Source organism: Eulemur rufifrons, chromosome 28 (genome assembly GCF_041146395.1).
Source record: "Eulemur rufifrons isolate Redbay chromosome 28, OSU_ERuf_1, whole genome shotgun sequence".
Classification (NCBI taxonomy): domain Eukaryota; kingdom Metazoa; phylum Chordata; class Mammalia; order Primates; family Lemuridae; genus Eulemur; species Eulemur rufifrons.
The window spans coordinates 50014376-50035232 of record NC_091010.1 but is presented as its reverse complement, the minus strand read 5'-3'; the positions used below and the strand labels follow the sequence as shown (position 1 = coordinate 50035232).

At 53.1% G+C, this 20857-nt stretch overlaps 1 protein-coding gene across 2 annotated transcripts in view; it reads left to right on the top strand.

Moving 5' to 3' along the window:
- The first annotated feature begins 611 nt into the window (after positions 1 to 611).
- The window catches only part of SH3PXD2A (SH3 and PX domains 2A), a 213566-nt gene continuing 193320 nt past the window's right edge, over positions 612 to 20857 (top strand). For both annotated transcript variants that reach the window (XM_069459935.1, XM_069459934.1), the window contains exon 1: positions 612 to 695. In XM_069459935.1, coding sequence (XP_069316036.1) covers positions 624 to 695 — 72 coding nt within the window. In that variant the 5' untranslated portion in view covers positions 612 to 623. The remainder of the gene's footprint in view (positions 696 to 20857) is intronic.

The window sequence follows — 20857 nt, the reverse complement described above, 5'->3', positions numbered from 1 at the left end:
CGGCTCGGGTGGGGGCGCGCGGGCCCGCCCCTGCCGCTCGGGCCGGCCTGCAGCCCCCTCCCCGTCCGCCAGCCCCTCCCCCGGCCTGGAGCCCCTCCCCGCGCGCTTCCCCTCGCTCCCCTCCCTTCCCTTCCCTGCCGGCCCGGCCCTGCCTCCGCCTCCTGCGCCCGCAGCCTCCGCCAGCGCCGAGCCCCCCGGAGCCGGAGCGCGGCGAAGGGGCGCCGCCGGCCCCTCCCCAGCGCGCTGACAGCAGGCTCCGGGGCCTCCGCCCCGTCCCCTCGCCGGTGGGACACACCTCCGCCCCTCCCCTACTCCGCCAGTTCCCGCCGGACCCACCGGGCGGCGGAGAGAGCGGGCAGGCGAGCCGGAGCGCGGCGGCGGCGCGGGAGGGAAGGGGCGCGCGGCAGGCCCACCGGGAACCGCCCGGGGCGCACGGAGCCCGCGTGCCCTCCGGGACCGTCCCCCGCCCCGGGGCCTTGCCTGTGGGCGCCGGGAGTCGGGGCTGCGGTCGGCGCGCCGGGCCGGGGTGGCGGGGGGCCCCGGGCAGCGGGAGGAGCAGCCGGAGCCCGGCCGGGATGAGAAGGTGACGCCGCCGGGGGGCGCCACTCGCGTTGTGAGGGAAGATGCTCGCCTACTGCGTGCAGGATGCTACCGTGGTGGACGTGGAGAAGCGGAGGAACCCCTCCAAGCACTATGTGAGTACCGGCCCCCGACCCTGCGGGGGGCTGGCCTGAGGTCCCGGCAGGGCGTCCAGGTGACCCCTCGCCTCTGCCCGCTGTTAGGTCCCAGAGCTAAGCGCCCACAGGGCAGCCGTCAGCTGTGGAGTTTCTTCGCAGGGCTGTGATCTCCAGGGAAGCCTTTTCTGTCCTTCCTCCGCTCCCCTCTCCCCGGTTTCTTTTTTTGGCATTGGAATTGGCAAGTGGCTGCCCTTGTCTGTTACAACGGTGAAGTCATCTGTCCGCCTGAGCCTTGATGGATGGCGGGGGTTGCTTTCGGCAGCCCCTCGCTGAGCAGCTCCCTAGGGAAGGAGCATCTTCCCGGCCATCCCTGGGGGCTCGGGGCGCTCACGCTCACACAGCCCGAGATGCTTTCAGAGGCTTGTCCTGGGGAAGGAAGCCTCGCTCTCTGCCTCCCACTTCTGCTCTGTCCCCGCCTTCCTAGGCCTGGGTCTGGGGGCAGAAGGAAGCCGCCGCGCCCCCTGCCCCACCTCCACCCTCAGCACCGAGCTTTGATTTCCCTCTTAAAGCCATTGTGTCCGTCAGTGTAAGGAAAATTGTGGCTTTTCCTTTTATCCCTTCTCTGGACGTGACCCTTAACCGGGTTCATTTCCTCTTAAGTGATGCTCCATCTCCAGACACGAGGAGGCAAATGTTTGCTGTGGTCTCCGAGGAACGGCCGACTGCCCCTCCCCCTTCCTTCCCCAAACTTAATGAGAAGGGGTTAAGGTTGACTGGGCCAGCTCCAGGGTCTGTGTGACAGTCCCCCTTTCATCTCAGCCAGTCCTGTCTTCCCATCCTTCACACCTTGGGCAGTAAGCACCGTGTCCTTGACGGCTGTCTGAGGGGCTGTGCTCCTGTACTTGAGAGAGAAGAGACACAGTCAGCTGCCCAAAGCACAGAGGACTTAGGGACAGCAGGACTGCATCTTATTTGCAAATTAGGTATTTAAAGGAGCATTTAGAATGCTCAAAGCATTCATTTTAACAATTAAAACAGGCTGTTGGCTGCTGGCTTGGATTGCACAATTGATCTCTGAAGTGCCTTTTTTTCCCCCTGGGGGGGTGGGGCTGGGTTTGTGGGAATGTCAGCCTCAGGCTACTGTCTCTGTCTTTATCACCAGTAGCTCTGAACTTGTGTTTTACAGTCGTGCAAGTGGGGCTGGGCTCAGGTCAGGGAAGAGGCTCCTGACCAGGCAGGGAGGTGGGTCCCTGTCGGGACAGTGCCCAATATCGTTCCTTTTGCGTCATCTGACTCTGCAAGCAGCTTCTGATGCTGTTACAATAAAGCTCTTTTTAGAGGGCTTGGGTCACCAGGTGGTCACCTTGCTCTGTGGACAGATGCTCTGTGGGCAGTACATCCCGGGGTTTATTATCGAGTCAGCCTTCCTAACCTCTTTTCTCAAATGTTTCAGGCTAAGTTTTAAGGGTGCTCTTTTCTAGTCCTCTGTTGAGGTTGGCACTGCTTTCAACAGATGGCACTCTTTGCTCTGAGACCCAGGCAGGTGCTTTTCCAGCTCTGGATTTTAGATGAAACATCAAATTTTAGCTCTGACCAATGGTGCCCAAGATTAGAGATGCAGGACACACTGTCAACAAACCAGGCGTGTTGCTAACGTGACCAAGGGCCCACTGCAGGCGGTGTTGAAAGGCTGTTACATGCGGGGCCTCCGAGGGTAGATGGTCTTGTTCAAAGCCCAGCTCAGCCACTCCCTAGCTAGCTGTGCAACCTTGGGCAAGTAATTTAAACCTCCCAGGGCCTCAGTTTCCTCATTTTCAAGTGAGGATAATGACAGTATGTACTTCTTAGGGCTGTCGGGAAAGTTAAATGAGATCATCCAAGGAAAGCACTTAGCCCAGTTCCCGGCACATCACAAGCACTTATTAAATGGCAGCTTATTAGTGGTGAGATTCTGACTAAGAAAGTATTTTTGAAAAGCAGCTATTAATGGTCTGGCAAAAAGGAAGAAAGATTTTGGGTTTTAAAATTGATAATAACTTGTTCTATGTGAAAGATACAAAAGAAGTCCTGTCTAGTTCCCTGGAAATGATCATTTCCTCTCTTTTTACAGACAAAGTATTTCCCGGGACATCTCCACTTCCCGAGTAAGAATTGATGACATTATGTTTGGGGCAAGGAATGATGTCACTGAACAGATGGGGCCATACAGAATTCTGCACTAAGGTTTTGGGAAACAATGAAAGGAGAAAGTGGTATATGTTGTGGAATTGTGGAACTGGCAGGGACCCGAGGACTCATCTGGCTCAAGCCCCTTGTTTTACAGATGAGGAAACTGAGAGCCAGATTGGGTTGAGTCCCTTGCAACACAGCTCATCACAGAACCTGGGTCTAACTGGCCTTTTGCCCATGGTGTGGGTTTAGTTCGTTGAATGGATCCTAAGTCTGGTTGGGGTTGGCTAGAAAGACAAATATCTGGCAGTAGAAAAGTTTCTACACATTTGGGGCATTAATGCATAGCATGGAGGTGTCCAATAGTAGAAAGGGTCCAGTGGGGCCGACAGGGGCAGGAGGAGGGGGTTGAGGGAGGCTGTGGTCTCTGAAGCTTGGGATCTCCTCCTCTCTGGGCCCTTGCGGGGCGGATGCTACACACCAGAAGGTCAGGTGTTCTGGGTAAGGCACTCTGGTGTGGTTAGCTGGCAGGACATGCTGGCCCAAGTGGCTTATGTTCTAGAAGCCCTCTACACTGGAGAAGCATGCCTCTTTCCAGCCTCTCCTCCACTGATGGTGAATTCTGACTCTGTGGTTTGGTAAATTGCAGAGCAGAGAGGTTTTACGGGATGTGCATGTTAGCCAGACCTAGTTGATGAGAGGCCTGGGGCCCAAGCAGGAGGAGTTCTGCTGGCTCCAGAACGCTGGGAACGCGCTGCAAAGGTTCTCTCAGGACATCCTGCAAAGGGTGTGCTCAACCCCACGAGGAGGGGGAGCTGCCTAGACACCAAGGGTCTTGTGCTTTTGGTCTGTTTATGAAAGACACACAAGTAGCCTCCATCACTTGGATTGTGCTGTCAGCCCTTGGCTTCCTTCCTCTCTGCCAAGTCCCTGCTTGGAGTGGGGTTGAGAGGGTGGGCAGCCACTGCTTGGGTCGGGCTCCCTGGCGTGGAGCTGGGCTCCTCTCCTAGTTCTCATGAGCTTCCCCTGGGGAGATCTTAGGTAAACTCAAACCACTTGTCTTTAAAATGGTCCTGATGATGCAGGATACAAAATACAGATTTCTTCATTTGAAAGTTTTCCAATAAGGATTCGCGTTTAGGTCCACATAATTCTCTGTTCTCACATGGGGGTGTAGGTGTATGTCAAGTCATATGGTAGTGGAGAGAAGCTCGTTTATCTAAAACAAACAAGAAATTATATCTGTTTGGATTTGGGAGGTGTTGTGCTTTCACAGTCGTTTCCTTTCCTGATTGTTTATTTCAGACAAATACCAGTCATGAATGTTCTGATCCTCTACAGGGCTCTTTAGCGACTGCAGATAGTAGCCAGTGTTAGCAGATACCTTTGATGGTGTCAAACACTTAGCATGCGTGTTTTCTTATGATTCCTGCAGTTCATTGAATGTGCCCTAATGTGGGGTAGGTTTTTTTGATTCCTTTTTTACAGATGGGTTAACTGAGGCTTGGCGCGGTTAACCAGATTGCGTCGGGTCTCCCAGTTAGCACGGGACAGATCTGGGTAAACGCCAGCCAGTTTACCTCTGAAGGAGGATATGAATGTAAGGTGGGGACTCCCGCAGGCAGAGTCTGGGCAGGAAGGCCAGCACAGGCCTGGACAGTGAGAGAGCAGTGCAGGGTGGGATTTGAGGGCTGCCCCACTGCAGGACGCCCACCACGGCCATGCAGGTGGGTTTGTGATGGCAGTGTGGGTGGTCACTGTGAGGCAGGAGGACTAGAGCAAATCCAGGATGATATCTGGTCCCCAGGAATGCTCGGGGTGATAAATTAAAGTAAGGGTTGACCTTATGGAAATAATATATATTCCCTTTGGTTCGATCAGCACAGATTTTGGTCTTGATCCCAGGAGTTAATAGTTTTAGGAATTGGCCCCAAACTCATTCATTTCTCTGCCCTTCATTTTTTTCCCCCTAAGCCCTTAGACTCTGGCTCCAGCCCCTTGCCACTTAATATGTACAGCCGCAGCCTGAAAAGGGTCATCTTCAGGGCCAGTTCCATTATGGAAAGAGTAGTGTTGGCAGATCAGGTTCGAATCCTGCCTCTGGCACTTCCTAGCTGTGCAACCTTGAGCTGGTCACTCTGGGCCTCAGTTTCCTCACCTGTAACCTCACGGGGCTTTTGGGAAGTTGAGCTGAGATAATTTTGGGTAAAGCTTCTACCCAGTACCTGGCTTCCATCACAGGCACTCATCATAGCCGGGTTTCCATCTGATGTTCCTGATAACCAAAGTAGCGAAGCACATGGAGGACCCCATAGGTGAAGTCCAGAGAAAAGGAAAGACCGAGGCAAAAAGCAAGGTCCAGCTGTTCTTAGTCTGATGGGAAAGTGGGCTACATGCCCCGTGGAAAACACCCAATATACAAGAGAAACAGATAAACATGGAGCAGCTGTTAGACCTGGAGGGGTTCCTGGCGCTGAGCATTAGGATCTGGTGTGGCTCTCTGGTGAGCTGGGAAGGAGAAGCGAAGGAACCTAGATTGGGAGAGGTGAGAAGAGGGTGATCCAGATAAGAGCGAGGTCAAATAGGATGCTGGCCCCAAGGTCAGTGCCACACCTGGGTTAGCACTCCTATCTGCTCTCTCTGTCTTTGTCTCTTTCTCTTTTACACACACGCACAGGAAGTTTCTTCTCTGGGGAGGGAAGTGATCGAGGGGTGATTCACAAGCCTGACAAAGCTTCTGCTCATGGAACAACCGACCACATCCTTCAAGGCCGTTGGAGCAGGGAGCACAGCCAGCCATTTATCATGGCCCTGTTTCGAGCTAAGTGAGGGTTTTTTGTGGGGGGAGCAAATCAAAGTTGGAATCACCGTGTGTGGTGGCAGGCAGAGGGGAAGGGAAGAGAAGGGAAAAATAAACCTATTTGATGTCATAGGAGACTGGTTCCAGAAATATAAGCCCCAGCTGCTGCATTTTCCAAAGAGATATTCCGGGGCCAGCAGGAGTTAATGGACAGTGGAGGCTATGAATTAGAGGAGTGTTCTTAGGACTTCTGACTTTGGGTTTGCACAGCGGTTCCCTTGAAATTGCCTTCTAATTTCCTCAGCCTGAGTCAGTGACCAAGACTATTTCTTGATCAGGAAAAGTTTAGCAGGCAGCTGTGTTCTCTTTTACCTCTGTAGTCGTACTTACTCCTCTGGAGTTCTGAGAAGCCAGGAAAGGGACAGTGGATTAGGACAGGGACCCAGGGGACAGGAAGGACAAGGGGTGTGTGTGGGAAATGAGGTGGAGATTCTGGCTTTGGAAATAGGTTCTGCGCGAGGGCCAGAGGTGTTCTCTGCCTTTACAATTGCCAAAAATAATGGAAGCACCCAATAGGGTGATCAGCACTTCAAGGGGCGGCTTCCCAGAGCAGCGTGTTACTTCCTGCCTGGCCCCGACTTCTGCCGCCCACAGTGGAGCCAGTCACAGGCAGGCAGGTGAATGGAGAGGTCAGGCGCGTGGACGTGCAGGGGTGGAGGGGGCACAGGAAGGTCCCTTTGTGCTCCTGGGTAACCTCCAGCAAGTTACCACGTCAGTAGTGGAGCCCGAGCCCCTGTGTGCACAGTGCTGACCAGTCTCGATGTCACAATGCACAGTGAGAGGCAGGAGAACTAACATACAAGCACCTACTGTATGCCGGGCAGTGCAGAAAGTACCTTTAGAGGGGATTTGATTTTAGCTTTGTAACAACCACATGAGATAGGTAGGTGTTTTTATCCCCATTTTACAGATGAGGAAATTGAGGCTCAGAGTGTTCATGTCACTCTCATGCAGAGTAATTCTGTGGCAGGCGCCTGGGATTCTCACCCTGGTCTCTGATGCCCACATCTGTGAGCTTGCCACTTCCCTCCGCATCAGAGCTGGGTTGGGGAGAGAGGGTGTGAGACTACCCGGTGAGCCTAGGCAGCACTTCCTGAGAGGATGAGAGGTGCGTCTGGGAGGCTGGTTGTCCCAGAGTACCTGGGCTCTGGTATTCCTGGGCTGGAATCCCGTCTCCAGGGATTGCACTGCTGTGGGACCCCATGCAAGATACTTATGTCTCTGTGCCTCGGTTTCCTCGTCTTTAGAAAACAAAAAATGTGGGGAAAATAGGACCTAGCTCATAGGGTTGTGATGAAGATTCAGTGAGTTCATAAGTAAAGAGCTTAGAACAACACCTGGCATGTAGGAAGCGCAACATAAGTGAGTATTCGCTGTAATAATTATCAAGTCCTGAAGCGGTTCAGAGGAGGGAGAGCTCTCCCTGAACTGGAGTTTTCAGGGAAGACTGGCTGGAGAAGGTGGGCTTCGTGATGGGCCTTGAGGATTAATTAGGATTCGGCTGGGAAAGGGTGGGGTTCAGATGGGAAAACTGGCAAGGTCATTCCAAGGAAGGGAAAAGCCAAGGTGCTTGAATGCGCAAGGAAAGCTGTAGTGTGCAGGGAAAGTCCAGGCAAAGCCCAAGATGAGTGAGGGAGAGAAGGGTGAAGGGAAAGGTCAGGTCCAGGTTCTGAGAGCCTCCAAGGCAGCGGGGGGAGTTCAGTTTATTGTGTAGACACCTCGGAACCTTTCTTTCCTCCCAAGGGCTGGCAGGGAGAGGGAGCTGGTAGTCACTTCGGGGTCCTTCTGGTGGGCTTCAGGCTGTTCTTGCAGCCGTGGCTGGAATAGAGCTAGGTCAGGACTGGAGACTTTTTCTTGTTCTGCTCCGGGGACTCCTTAGTGGCCAGCTGGCTCCTAGCCCCTCCTGTTTACAGCTCGCATTCCTAGGGGTCAGGCTGCCCCATAAAAGTTGATTGCACCCGGGCTCTGGTGGAGGGGGGTGGAGGAGGAGAAGAGGAGCAGCAGGGACTGGGGTGTTTCAGGTGGAGTGACTTCCGTCCACGCTGCCCCAGCAGCAAGACAGAGGACGCCTGTCCTGCTAGGGCCTGGGCCAACACCACACAGCTTGACGGGAGCCCAGGGTGTCTTCCAAGTCTGCGTCTCCTGAAACAGCCACGCTAACGTTGCCTTCTACTTCAAGATCTCTCTAAACTGGCTTTAGTTTTAAATATAGTGCTTCAGGCTACCTCTTCATTTATTTGCCCCCTGCCACACTCCCAGATGGTCCAGTGAGCCTGATCTTCAGGGAAAATGTAATAATAAAAGTAACAGCGAACATTCCTAAATGTTTTCTATGTGCTAAGAGTTTCACATGGATTGTCTCAAAACGACCCGAGGCAGGTGCGGCTCCAGCAGCATCCGCATCTACAGGTGAGGATGTGCGGGCTCAGCGAGCTCAAGGGAATTGCCAAACACCGCGCAGCTAATGAGCGGCACTGACCCGGGCCCGCTGCCTCCGAAGCCTGCCCTGTCCCCAAGAGGCCCTGCAGCCCCTTGATGACACGGTACACATGGAGCCTGGGCCCCAAGGAGGGTACATCTGAGGCCTGGCTAGCTGGCTTCTCAAGCCGTGAGATCTTCACTCTTCTAGAACTCCGTTTGTGCATCTACAAAATGGGGCGACTGCTTCCTTTCAGGCCTGACTTGCAGAGGGGAGGTGGGTATGAAAGCTGCTTTGGAAAATAGCTGTGTGAGGGGCTCCCTAATCCCCCCAGTCTGGGTTCTTAATCATCTAGGGCAGGATGTCTTACAAAAAGAGCTGTTCCTGACCCCCAGGGAATTTTTAACCAAGGTTCACCTGCCCACCCACCACCCCTGGGAAGCCTCATACCCTTCACTTGGGGGTCCTTCTGGTGGGCTCCGGGCACCTTAGGACCTCAGAGAAGACATCTTCTAGAGAACCACCTCTGGGAACTGCACTTCGCTTCTTTCCAAATCTTTCTTTTTTGTGGACAGGAAGAGACAGAGCTGTTTCCAGTCCCACCTCTCCCGGGTGTTACCTGAGGGGAGGAAGTGACATCCAGGTGGCTGAGTTAGCGAAGGGGAAACAGCTGTGCTTTCTGCCCCTCCACTCGGCTGCTGTCTCTGGCCTTTTGCTGTCATTTCCCTTTGGCTGGCGAGGAAGCCACCCTCCCAAGCCTGGGCGAGGCCCATGGGGGCTGGGGGTAGAATCTCTTCCTGTGTGTGTGTGTGTGTGTGTGTGTGTGTGTGTGGTGTGTGTCTGTGTGTGTGTGCAGCATAAATTATGCAGTGGGGCCTGTGGGGCTGCCCAATCTGTCTCTGGGATCCCTGGAGAGTGAACTTCAGACCTGGTGGAAATGGATTGCTCTTATCAGATCTGACCACAACTCCAGGGAATAAGGGGTGGGGGGCGATCGTGAACTTGCGTTGGGGTGTGCCAGGTTGGGGAAGGAACTGATGGGGCGTGGGCTGGTTTGTACGTCTGCCCATCACTGCGTGGTCCCTGGAAGAGAGCCTTCGCCGTTTCCTTGTTGGAGTATTCTCACTTGGTAATAGTTCCAGGGGACCTTGACCCGGCACCACCGTCATCATCGGGCTACCATTGAATTCCTAGTGCCAGGCAGTCCCGAAGGTATGCATTGTTAACCTCATTTGACTCATATGGAGACTGAGGTTCCGAAGTTTAGGTAGCGTTGATGGTAAAGCACAAACCCAGGCAGATTTGACCTCCCTCCCTGGCCCTCCCTCTCACCTCTTAGCCTGTGCCTGGCTTCATACTGTCCCTGTGCCTTACAACATGCTTGGTCCCTCTCCAGGGCACCCCAGACATGGCAGGGGCTTCTGCTGGCCCAACATGTGGTCTTCTGTGAAACGGTGCTCCTTGCTGGCGACCTGCCTTGCTGCTTTTGCCCACCTAAGTGTTCTGAGTGTACACGGTTGTCCCGATTGTTTGAAGTGGCTGCTTTGTAAACTCATTCGTGGTAGGCCCGATTCTGACCCAGCTTTATCCCGTTTCCTGATGGCCCAGACCCAAAAGGCTATTTTAAGGGACTTGCCTGTGTGGGAGAATTTCTGTCTGTAACAACAGAGGAGGAGGCCTGGCTGGCCTGGCATGGCGTTGGCAGCGTGGCTCCGAGAGAGTGAAACTCTGTCCTGAATTCTGCCTCCTGGGCTGGAATGGACTCGGAGCCCCCAGCACAGTGCCTGGCACCTGGAAGGGATAGAATCCCTTTTCAGTGAGGGCAGGGTGCCCAGGGTTCCCAGAGGTGGCCGCCCAGGGATTTCTGCCAGTCTGAGCCCCAGTGGGCTGGCAAACCAACCCTTCTCTTGCAGAGTTAAAGTCTATAATAGAATGATGTCTGCACTTTGGTCTCAAGCCGGGATTAATTATTTAGTCATCACTCGGCAACTCGAGAGAAGCGGCCTCATTTTTCCCAGGATTTCTGAAGGCGGCAGCTCCCAGGCGAGGGAAGTGGGGCATCGAGTCAGGGAGTGTGTGAGCGGGGGCGCTGGGCGAGGGATCCTTGTCCATTGTCTCGTTGAATCCCCACAGCAAACCCTGGTCATCAGCCGTGTCTTACAGACGGGGACACCAAGGCTCCGAGAGGTGCAGCATCTTGCTGGTGTCACTGGCAGTAATGGTAACAGCCAGGGTTGGAGCCCAGATTTCTGCAGCAACAAAGATGGCTTTGTCTGGCATCTTCCCCAGGGGGCTGGGGGTGAGGGAGCTCATGACATGGGTCCTGGATAAAAACTTCAAGGGTCTGGATTAAACCCGGGGTCACCTGCCCACTCTGACCTGCCCTATGAGCCCCTCCGTCAGTACATGATGTGGTCGGAGCTGGTGGTTGGCACGTGATAACAAACTTGCTTTTGAGAACAGGCCCGTGGCAAGGTCTGGCCTCTACTTTGGAGTTCAGATTTTTATTCCCCTTGAACTGCTGTCCAGGGCCACTTTTGAAGGCCTGGCCCTTCTGAGGGTTTGGCTGCCAGGGGCTGTCCATCCTCGTCTTAGGGATGGTGGGCAGCACAGTGTTGTGGTTGGGAGCAGGGGGCAGTTTAACTTCCCGGCACTTTCAGCCTCATGCTTGCTCAGTCAAAACCAGACTCTGGAAACCAGAGTTAGTCCCGAGAGAGGGATTTAGGTGCCAGCAGTTGGAAGGATGGGGATGGGCCTGGGGCTGGGGCATTGGCAGCCTCCGCTACATACACTCAGGCTCTAAAGGTGGCTTTGAATTGCAGCCCTGCCTCTCACTAGCTTGTTTCACTTGGCCAAGTTTCTCCACCTCCATGGGCCTCAGTTTCCTAATCTGTAAACTGGGTATAATAATACAACTACCTAACCCATATGGTTGTTCTTCTATGTAGTGCTTGGCATTTGATAGCTGTTCGATAAGTGGCAGCTATTGTTATCATTGTCCTCATCCTTCATGATTTTGCTCAGTTTCTGCCACCTCCCGGAAGCTTCTCTGACCTCTCACCTTAAAATGATATTTCCTGTCTATGAATTTTTATGATGTTTATTGTTTTGCCTCTCATTTCACACTTCCCAAAAATGGCCTTGGATTGTTCAGCCTTTGACAAGCTGATACTTATTCATGGCCATTCATTCATTGACTACTCATTCAATCAATATTTGAATGTTTGTGTGCCAAGCAGTGGGAACACAGGAGGGCAGGTAAAAATCTCTGCCCTTTTAGAGCTTACATCCTGGGGAGGGGAGGGAAACAATAAACAAACAAAATGGGTCAAATGCACAGCGTGTTAGCTGGGGGGTAAATGCACCAGGGAAGGGAGACGGGGATGTGGGGGTGGCGGGGGCTGCTGTGCTGTTTTATAGAGGGTGGCCAGGACGGCCCCCTGCATAGGGGACTTGTGAGTAAGACTTGAGGGGGGCAAGGAATTGAGCCATGTGTCTATTTGAAGAAAAGTAGTTGAGGGCGAGGGAACAGCAAGTGCTAAGGCCCCGAGGCAGGACCGTGCCTGGCCTTTCCAGGAAGGGGCAGGGAGGCTGGTGGAGCTGAGTGGAGCCGGTGAGGGGAGAGCAGTAGGCAGTGGGGCCGGACAGGGAGAAGGGGTCAAACTGAGCCTTGCAGCCCCCCAGCCCCAGGCAGCGTGCCCTGCTCAGCAGCGAGGCCCCCTAATAACTTGCTGAAGCCTGAAACGGGCCGAAACACTGCCAGAGAAGTTGCTTTGGGGACTGTTTGGGGTTTGACCCTGACCCCCTAAGAGGGACCCACTGGGGAAACGCAGTCTCCCTCAGCAGTGTCATGGATAGCAACTCCAGGGCCCCAACGGCAGGACTTCTGTTTTGTACCAGCTGCACGCAAGGCACTACGCTGAAAGCAGGTTTCCAGCTGAGAGCCGGAGGGTGGCGGAGGGTGGCCGGCGCCTGCGAAGGAAGGGACCACCACATCCTACCATCCTTAACGCCCCCGCCCTGTGCCGGCAGAGGGTCTGGATCACGGTGGGTCCCTGATCACTGGGACAAATCCGTGCACAAAGGCACCACTCCGTGAAAGCCCCTTCTTCCCAGTCACTCCTATTTTTACCACAGCTTCTATCTTACAGTGGTGGAAGTTGGTGTTAGAAACTCAAAACACATGTTCCTATCCATGTAGTGTTGTAAGTGGTGGTAAGATTCTCAAGGCAGCCCACCAAAACTTTTCTCATCCTTGGAGTAGATAGAACTATATCCCTGGGAACCAGATGTCTCTGTTCACCTACATTGTGGGCTATCCTGGGAGCCTCAAGGCTGTGTGTAGCGTCCGGGGAAACCGTCTTCCATTGTTCACAGCAAGAAGGAAGCGCCAAGGCCGAGTGACAATAACAAGAGCAGCACTAATCGTGTGCCAGCCACTCTTCCCAGCACTTCACCCATTTAATCCTCACAACAGCCTATGAGAAAAGCGCCATTATTATGGTCCTTACTTTACTTGGAGAGAAGAGAGGCACAAAGAGATCTATTTACTAATGGTCACAAGCCAGGAAGAGGCAGAGCTGGGGTTCAGGGCCAGGCAGTGGGACTCCAGAGTCCTTCGGGAAACCTCTTGCTCCCTGGCCTTCCAGGGAATCCCGCCAGCCAGCCTTGCTTCAGCCGGGCTTGGCTGTCTGCAGACCTTAGGTGCAACATGCTTGTCATCAGGAGTTAAAGAGTGAGGGGACAAAAGCCATGGGTGGCCAGCATGAGCAGTCCTCTTTCTTCCCCCAGATAGGAAAAACCATTTGTTCTTGGAACCTGACACTGCAGGGGGTGGGTTTGCTGTACGTGGGTGTCTTCCTGGGCCATTTACAAGTGTGGCGAAGGGGGCTGGGCAGGGGGACATTGTGTTTGTTGGTGGAGGCCAGATTAGGGTGTCTGGCAAGATGTTTTTGACACCTAGACTATCCCATTCTCAGGGAAGCCCAACAGGTGGTGGGGGCTGTTGCCATAGCTGCGGGGGGCAGCCTCCCCACCCTGCCCTGTTCAGTTCATTGTTGGAATGAGATAGGGCCTACCCAGTCCTTCCTTTCTTCCCTGGCCCCAAAATAAACAGCAGCTGTTGTTGGCTCCATTGTCTCCGCCGGCTGCCTGTCTGTCAACAGCCCCGAGCCCTTCAGCCTTGCCCCTGTGGGTTTGATGGCAGAGGTTGTTGGGGCCCTTTGGCTTTCCCTTGCTGGCCAGCTGGTGTGCCCTGGCATGCCCTCTCCCAGGCCTGCTGGCCACTCACGGGCACTGTCCCCTCCTGCCCTGCAGTGAGGCATGTGTGTGTTGTGCTTGCAAACTCAGGCTCCAGAGTCCGACTATCACTTCAGCTCCTGGCTCTGCCACTTGACTGGTGACTTTGGGCAGGCAGCTTAACTCTGAGCCTCAGTTTCCTTCTCTGTAGAAGCAGCTCATGGTATCTTGATCACAGGATGTCGTGGGATTAAGACAGTGCTGTCGAGGCAGCTGGCACAGTCACTGCAGGCAGACTGCCCGACTTGAACCCCGGCTCCGCCACTCAGGAGCTGCGTGGCCGTGGAGGAGGTGCTGAGCCCTCTGCAGCTCGGTTTTCTCATCTGTAAAACATGGATAACAAAAGCATCTCTCAGGCTGGTGGTGAGGATTAAATGGGTTAACGCATGCAAAACGCTCAGAACAGTGCCAGGCACGGCTGAGCGCAGTGACTGGGACGATGTGTGCTCTCCTTGTCGGCTACGGCAGAACATCCCCCGAAAAATCGATCACGTGTGTATCCGAGAGCTGACAGTGTTACCCTTCTCCTAACCTGACTTTTGGCTCAGTGCTGCTGAGCTAATTTGCTTGGCCTTGTTTTGACCCCGTGATCAGAACTTCCACTCGGGCTGGGGGTGGTGGTGGAGCTGGTTCTGGAGCAGGACGGAGGCGTTGACAAAGGAGAGTCAGGTTTTCTATTCTACTTGGCAGTGGTTCTGCTGATGTCATGTAAGAAATGGAAAGACGATCGCGTCCACGGCCAAGGGCAGCCTTCAGAGCTGGTGAGCACACCCCGCACGGCGTCCTTCTCGATGAACGTCTATGTGGATGTTCTCGACAGCCTCCCCAGGGCCGGCAGCTCATTTTGGCATCTCCCTGGCTCCGTACTCTGGGAAGCTCTTGCTATCTTTGGCTTTTCCTTGCTATTACTCTCCCTCCCTTTTGGAAAGATTGTACTGGGAACTCCCATTAGAGCCTCAAAATGGAAAAGTCATCATTTTTAAGAATAAAAAAAATAGCTTTCATTTGGCCCTGATTGTGTTGGGCCACAGTGCCAGTTGCCACCATGGGTGCGCCAGTCCCCTGGTAGAGACCCTCACTCAGTACCAAGCGTTGGCGCCGTCTCCCCAGGAGCCTGTCCCGTCAGAGAGGGCCGGGCCTGCTGTTTTGCCTCCCTGGCTGTGGTCAACTCTTGTCCAAGGAGAGAGGGTGATGGCAGTGCCGTTCCCAGCATTTGAGATACTGCCGTTTGATAGACAGGTGAAGAGAATGGTCTGCACCTTCGAGAGAAACGGAGCAAAGTAGTTTAGAGCAGGGGCTCTGGAACCGGACTGCCTAAGTTCAAATTTCGGCTCTACCATCTATTGCTGTGTGGCCTTGAGCAAGTCACTTAACCTCTCAGTATTTCAGTTGCTGCTTCTGTAAAACAGGGACAGTAGCCCCTTCCTCATAGTGTTGCCGGGAGGATTAAATGAGACGATGACGGTGAAAGCACTGCTAGTGGCGCCGGGTGCAGGGTGAGTGCTGTGCGCTCCTGCTGTGGTCTGAGCCGACACGGCAGGTGGAGTCTGCTCCCCCTCAGCCCAGAGCCTCTGGGGTCTGGCAGACATATATTTAGAGGCCTCGCGAGGGCCGCATGGTGCTTGCGACAGACGCATCTTGGATGGAGTCTGCGGCACGTTCTAGAGGAAGGGAGAGTGCAGATTCTGACCGGCAGGTGGTCGAGTGCTGACTCTGCCGTTTCCTAGCTGAGTGTCCCTGAGCGAGTCACTCAGCCCTCTGAGCTGGGTGTCCTCAGCCAGCCGAGCCCATGCCTTCCTTGTAGGGTGGCTGTGAGAACCGGAGACGGTGAGAAGCATCCAGGAGTCACTCCTCTTCACTGTGGCCGTTCAGACAGCCCCAAGGCTTGGCGAGGGCTCCAGCCTGAGTCCCACTCTCCTGCACGTCTCTCCCCTCGTGAGCAGCCCCCGGGTGTTCACTGCGCAGGGCTGCAGGTGTGGAGGATGACCGTGTCTGCTGTCCTGGCAGCGCTGCTGTTTGCAGAGCTCCTCGTGTTATTAATGCCTCCTCTGAGGGGTCCTGCTAGGAAGCGCTGCAGGTGTCCCGCCTGTTTCCCAGAGGAGAAAAGGCGCAGAGAGGGCCCGTGACTTCTGGAAGTGTGGCGATGCCATGTGCCCTGGGCTCACCTGAATCCACCTCCAGTGCCACAGCCGTATCTAGCACACCACACCTCTCCCCTCCGCACCTCACCTCTGTACAAGGGCTCCCCCCAGCCCTTTGGTACCAGGGACACTTGCTGTGCCCAAGCAGGTGCATCTGAGAAAGGCCTGGGGAAGGGGTGGGGTGAATTGTCATCCCTGGGGACCGCCCTCAAGTGGTGGGGGCTGGGAGGTAACAGCCTGCACCCAAGGCCTCCTCTTAGGGTCTGCCTTGGGAGGAACCCAGCTAAGACAGCAAACTTCTGCTAGCAAGTGGTGGAGCTAGGACTGAAACCTCTGTCTGGGACTCCCGGGTCCCCAGGCCGTGCTGTCTGTCTGGAGGTTTCTGGGTTTCTAGTTACAGAGGAGTCAGAAAAGAAACGGGTTTCATGCAGGTCTTCTTGCTAATTAGACGGCAATTTCCAGAGTGAGTCAGAGGATACAGGGCTGAAGAATACTTGATAAATACAGCAGCTTCCAGGGCTCATCAGGGAAGGGTCTCAATTAGTGCAAACATGACCAGGAGAATCTGGGCCTTGGAAACAAGTTAGTGCAAACATGACCAGGAGAATCTGGGCCTTGGAAACAAGTTAGTGCAAACATGACCAAGAGAAGCTGGGCCTTGGAAACAAGGGAATCCGACCTTATATAGTCGCGCCTCGGGAAAGAAATAAACAAACAAGGGACTTGGGGATAATAGAAATCTAATATCTTCATCCATCACAGTCAGGCTGAAAGGAGCAGCCTAAGTGTCTGAGGAAACGGAGGGGAGGTCGGGCTGCTGGCCTCTGTGCCCAAGGGCAAGGTGACATACATGAGCAAGATACTTTGCTTCTTTATCGTAAAATTCATGCCTGTAAAATCTGGCTAGTTGGCAGGGTATTGGACATCATGAACATTAAAGCTTCTTGTGATGGTGTTTGCAATTGTGGAGAGACTGGGTATCCTCAGAGATGGTGAGAGCATCTTTAGGAAAATAAAGAGAGAAAAGGAGATGGTGTGTGTGTGTATGTGTGCAAAAGTTTTCGGATCCCTGTCCATCAGGCATATTCCTGAGGCAATCTTTTATCCTTGAGAGCTCCAGGCTAGGGAGTCAGGAATACTTAGATTTTGGTATAAAAAGGTCTCCTAGATCCTTGTCTATACTGACTACCTTTGATCTTTCTCCAGTGCCTGTTCTCTGCCAGGTAGGTGCACAGACACCTCATTTCACTCTCGCAGAAGAAAGATAGTATTCCTCCCCTTTTGCCGATAAGGGAGCTGGGAATCAGAAGGGCTGAGCCCCTCCCTCAAGGCAGATTTGACCAACCTTCACCCCCACGCTTTGCTGCATCCGTGCCCCGTGGAGGGCAGGCTGGCAGGCGAGGTTCTCCCGAGCCTGTGCCTCTGCTGAGCAGGCCTCCGTCTCCTCCCAGGGCACTTGCTCTGGAAACAGGACTGCTCGCTCCAGCGGAGGCCCTGAGGCCGGACTGCATGAACTGCCTGTGGTGGGCGTGCTGGGAGGACCTGCTTCAGGGACAAGTTGTTGTGACCCAGAGGAGGGTGGGGCTGGAGGAGAGATGGCTGAAAGGACTTTGGGAGGGGAGGGAGAAGCCCCAGACCTCCTTGAGTTCACCCCCACCGTCACCCCCCAGGCCTCAAGGAGAGGAGCCTGTAGAAAATTCTAGCTGGGTGGGGGAACTTTATGCCTAGTTTCCGTGCCCTGAGAGCAAAAGTCAACCTGCTCGTTCATGTGGTCTGATTTCTGCACTGTGCGCGTGGAGGTTTCGGGATCAGGCGTGTGGGGAAGGCAGCGCAGATCCGTCAGTGTTATCTGCTGAGTGATTTCACTTCACCATCACGTAAGGGAATGGCGGAGAGACAGACCTTCCCAGTCTGGATTCCTGGAAGGAGCAGCGAGTGGACGTGTCGTCAGTGTGAGTTCTTGGCAGACGGAGGCCACGGGGCCAGCAGGGTTGCCTGGCTGCACCCGCCTGTGAGAGCTCACATCAGAGCAGTGGGAATTCGCACGGCTGGACCGTGTGGGGGACATTAGGCATTTACTCCTGGCCTGGGGCTCAGATACCCTCTGGCTCCCAGAGCTGCTGGGAAAGGGCCCCCTGGTACCTGGCCAGATCGGTGACTCCAAACAAACTCCTTGGAAGCAGACAGCTCCTGCCAGTGTCCCCAAGAACCTCAAAGGGCCACCTCTGCCCCACCTATGTGCCCCCAGCATCAGCCAAGGCAAACTCTGGGAAGCAGGTGGACCCACTCCAGGCAGCCCAAGCAGCACCAGTTTCCGAAAGTCAGCCTGCAATAAGTTCCCAGCCCAATACTACCACTAGGTGATCACCTAACATGGTGTTAACCGTGTGTGTTGGTTTTAATGTCTGCTGACCTGTATTAGGACGTGGTGGTACAGTGCAGTGGTTACGGCAGCTGGACTTCTGGAGCTAGTTAGGGTCCCCCACTAGCCATGTGACCTTGGGCAAATTACTTAATCTGCCTGAGCCTCAGTTTCCTCATCTGTAAAATGGGGAATAATAAAGGACAAACTCACAGAGCTGGTGGCTGGCCTAGAAGCAATACTAATGGTAAAAACACAGGACACAGCGGGCACTTGGCACCCTCACTGCACTCTGCAGGCGATGGCAGCGGACAGCCCTCTCCCTTTTGGGAGCAGCTTCATTGAGATATAATTCCCCTACTATACAACTAACTCATTTAAACTGTATCATTCAGTCGTTTTTAGTATATCCACAGAGTTGTGCAGCCACCAAGTTTAGAACATTTTCCTTACCCCAGAAGAAACCCCGTGCCCTTTCATCGGCACCTCTGACAACCACCCATTGGTTCCCAGCCCTGGGCAACCACCAATCTGCTTTCTGTCCCTGTGGACCTGCCTGTTCTGGACATTTCTCATACATGGAGTCATACCGTGTGGTCTTTGGTGACGTGCTGCTTTCACTCGTGTAATGTTTTCATCTATCATCGGCCCCTTTGCTGGCATGTCGGGTGGGCTTGATTTGTTCCCTGCGGTGGCCGAGGAGTCCTGGGCACAGCCCCTCTCGGGGCCCTGGCAGGGCCGCCCCTGCTCCCGAGTGCGGTTCCCCCGAGTAGGGGATTTTCTCTCCTACCCCAGCACCTTAGCGCTGGCCACGGCTGGGTCTTTCAACATGTCAGGAAATGTGGAACTCGCCTGCCTTTATTCCCATCGCTTCCTCTGGCCTGGTCGGGGACTGGGGGAGGGGTGGAAACTGCGCAAAGCCTTTGCTGATCCGTCCCCCAGGGACTCTCTTTCCGGGAGGGGGTCAGGAGAGAGAGACAAAAAAGCATCTTTATTTGTTTTTAATGTTGATGAACTCCCCATCCCCCTCACCAAGTTCTGGTAAAAGTTTCTGGGTTCCTGGTCAGGCTCTCTTCCCTCAAAACACGGGGTCATGGGACTTGTCTCTGAGGGGCAGCTGAGGGGGAAGTTGCCAGAGCTTTGGAGTTTTCCGTGTGTCGAGTCAGCCTGCGTTTATGCTTCTAGCTAGAGCTGGTCTGATGCAAAACTGGGGAATTCGTTAGGAGGTGTCCAGCTGCAAGTAACAAAATCCCAGCTGAACTGATCTCAAAGCATAAGGAAATTTATCATCTCACTATCAAGGCAGTTCAGGGGTAGATAGTAAAGAAATAGAATTTTTAAAAACTGTCTATTTATAAACATTTAGATTGTTCCTAACTTTTTTTTTTTTTTTTGCCATTGCAAAAAATTCTGCCTTAAACATCCATACATATCTTTGGGAACGGGGCTACTATTTTTGTAGGATAAATTATTGAAGTGACATTGGCAGATAAGAGAGTTTGGAATTTATGTCGGGTAGGTCAATTGACATCTAATCCGCTCTCCTACCCCATCTGTATCTAAATCATAACATGACAAGTGATGTTTACAATGAAGACCCTTGTGGGTCCCTGATGTCTGTGTCACTTCAGGAACATTGTATTATTCTGTATTTTTCCCTATTTATGGATGGGGAGCAGGCTAAAATAATGTTTAAATCCAAAAGATGTAACATAAAGGGCTTCCTGGTCAACACCAGATACTTGGAATATTCTATACCCTTAAGTGCCCTAGTTAACAGTTTTGTTCAAGATTTTGTGATTCCCTGTTAGAAACCACAGAATGAAAAGTCTAATAATAGCAAGTGTTGGTGAGAATATGGGAAAGTGGGAACACTCATATACTGCTGGTAGAAGTTTACATGGTTTAACCACTTTGGAAAACAATTTGGCACTATCTAGTAATTTGAAAGTGTGCTTACCCTGTGACCTAGTGGTTCAGCGTCTAAGTGTATACTGTATCCTCTAGGGTCCAGATAAAACATCCCAAATGCACATGAGAAGACATGCAATGATTTTGATTGTTACGTCTTTGTAAAAGAGTGAAAAATTGGTGCATCAGTCAGACTAGGATGGCTACGGCAACAAACAGCCCCAGATTCTATTTCTTGCTTACGCCCCACGCCCACTGGGGTCAGTAGGGGCCACTGTTCGCTGTACACCCAGGGAGTGGGACTGGCAAAGGCTCACGGTGCTTCCATGGTCTCTGGGCAGGAGAAGAGAGTGCAGCAGTGTCTGGTGCTGGCAATTAAATGGTCTGTTCACGGAACACTATTCAGTCATAAAAAAGGAATGAAATGCTGATTCATGCTACAACCTGGAGGAACTTTGAAAATTTTATGCTAAGTGAAAGAAGCCAGACACAAAAGGCCATATACTGTGTTACTCCATTTATACGAAATGCCCCAAACAGGTAAATCCATAGAAACAGAAAGTAGATTAGTGGTTTCCAGGTGGTGGACGTAGTGGGGAATGGGAAATAATTGCTAACTGGTACAAAGTTTCCTTTTGGAGTGATGACCATGTTCTAGAATTAGATAGTGGTGATGTATTAGTTATATTATTCTGCAAAGGTACTAAAAACACTGAACTGTACACTGTAAAATGGTGACTTTAAAAGTATGTGGATTATGCCTCAATTTTTACAAAATGCTTCTGTGCAAAAGTAACACATTTCACTGGCCAAAGAAGTCATCTGGTCACACCCAACTTCAGACTGTTGAGGAAGCACAATTCCACCATATGCCTGGGCAGGACAAGAACCAGAACATTCTTGAATAGCCCTAATGGCTACCATTTGGAACAGTACAAATGCCCGTGAGAAGGGGAGGGGTAAATAAGGTATGGTGTATTCACAGGATGGAATTCTGTACAGTGGACATGAGTGGTTCTA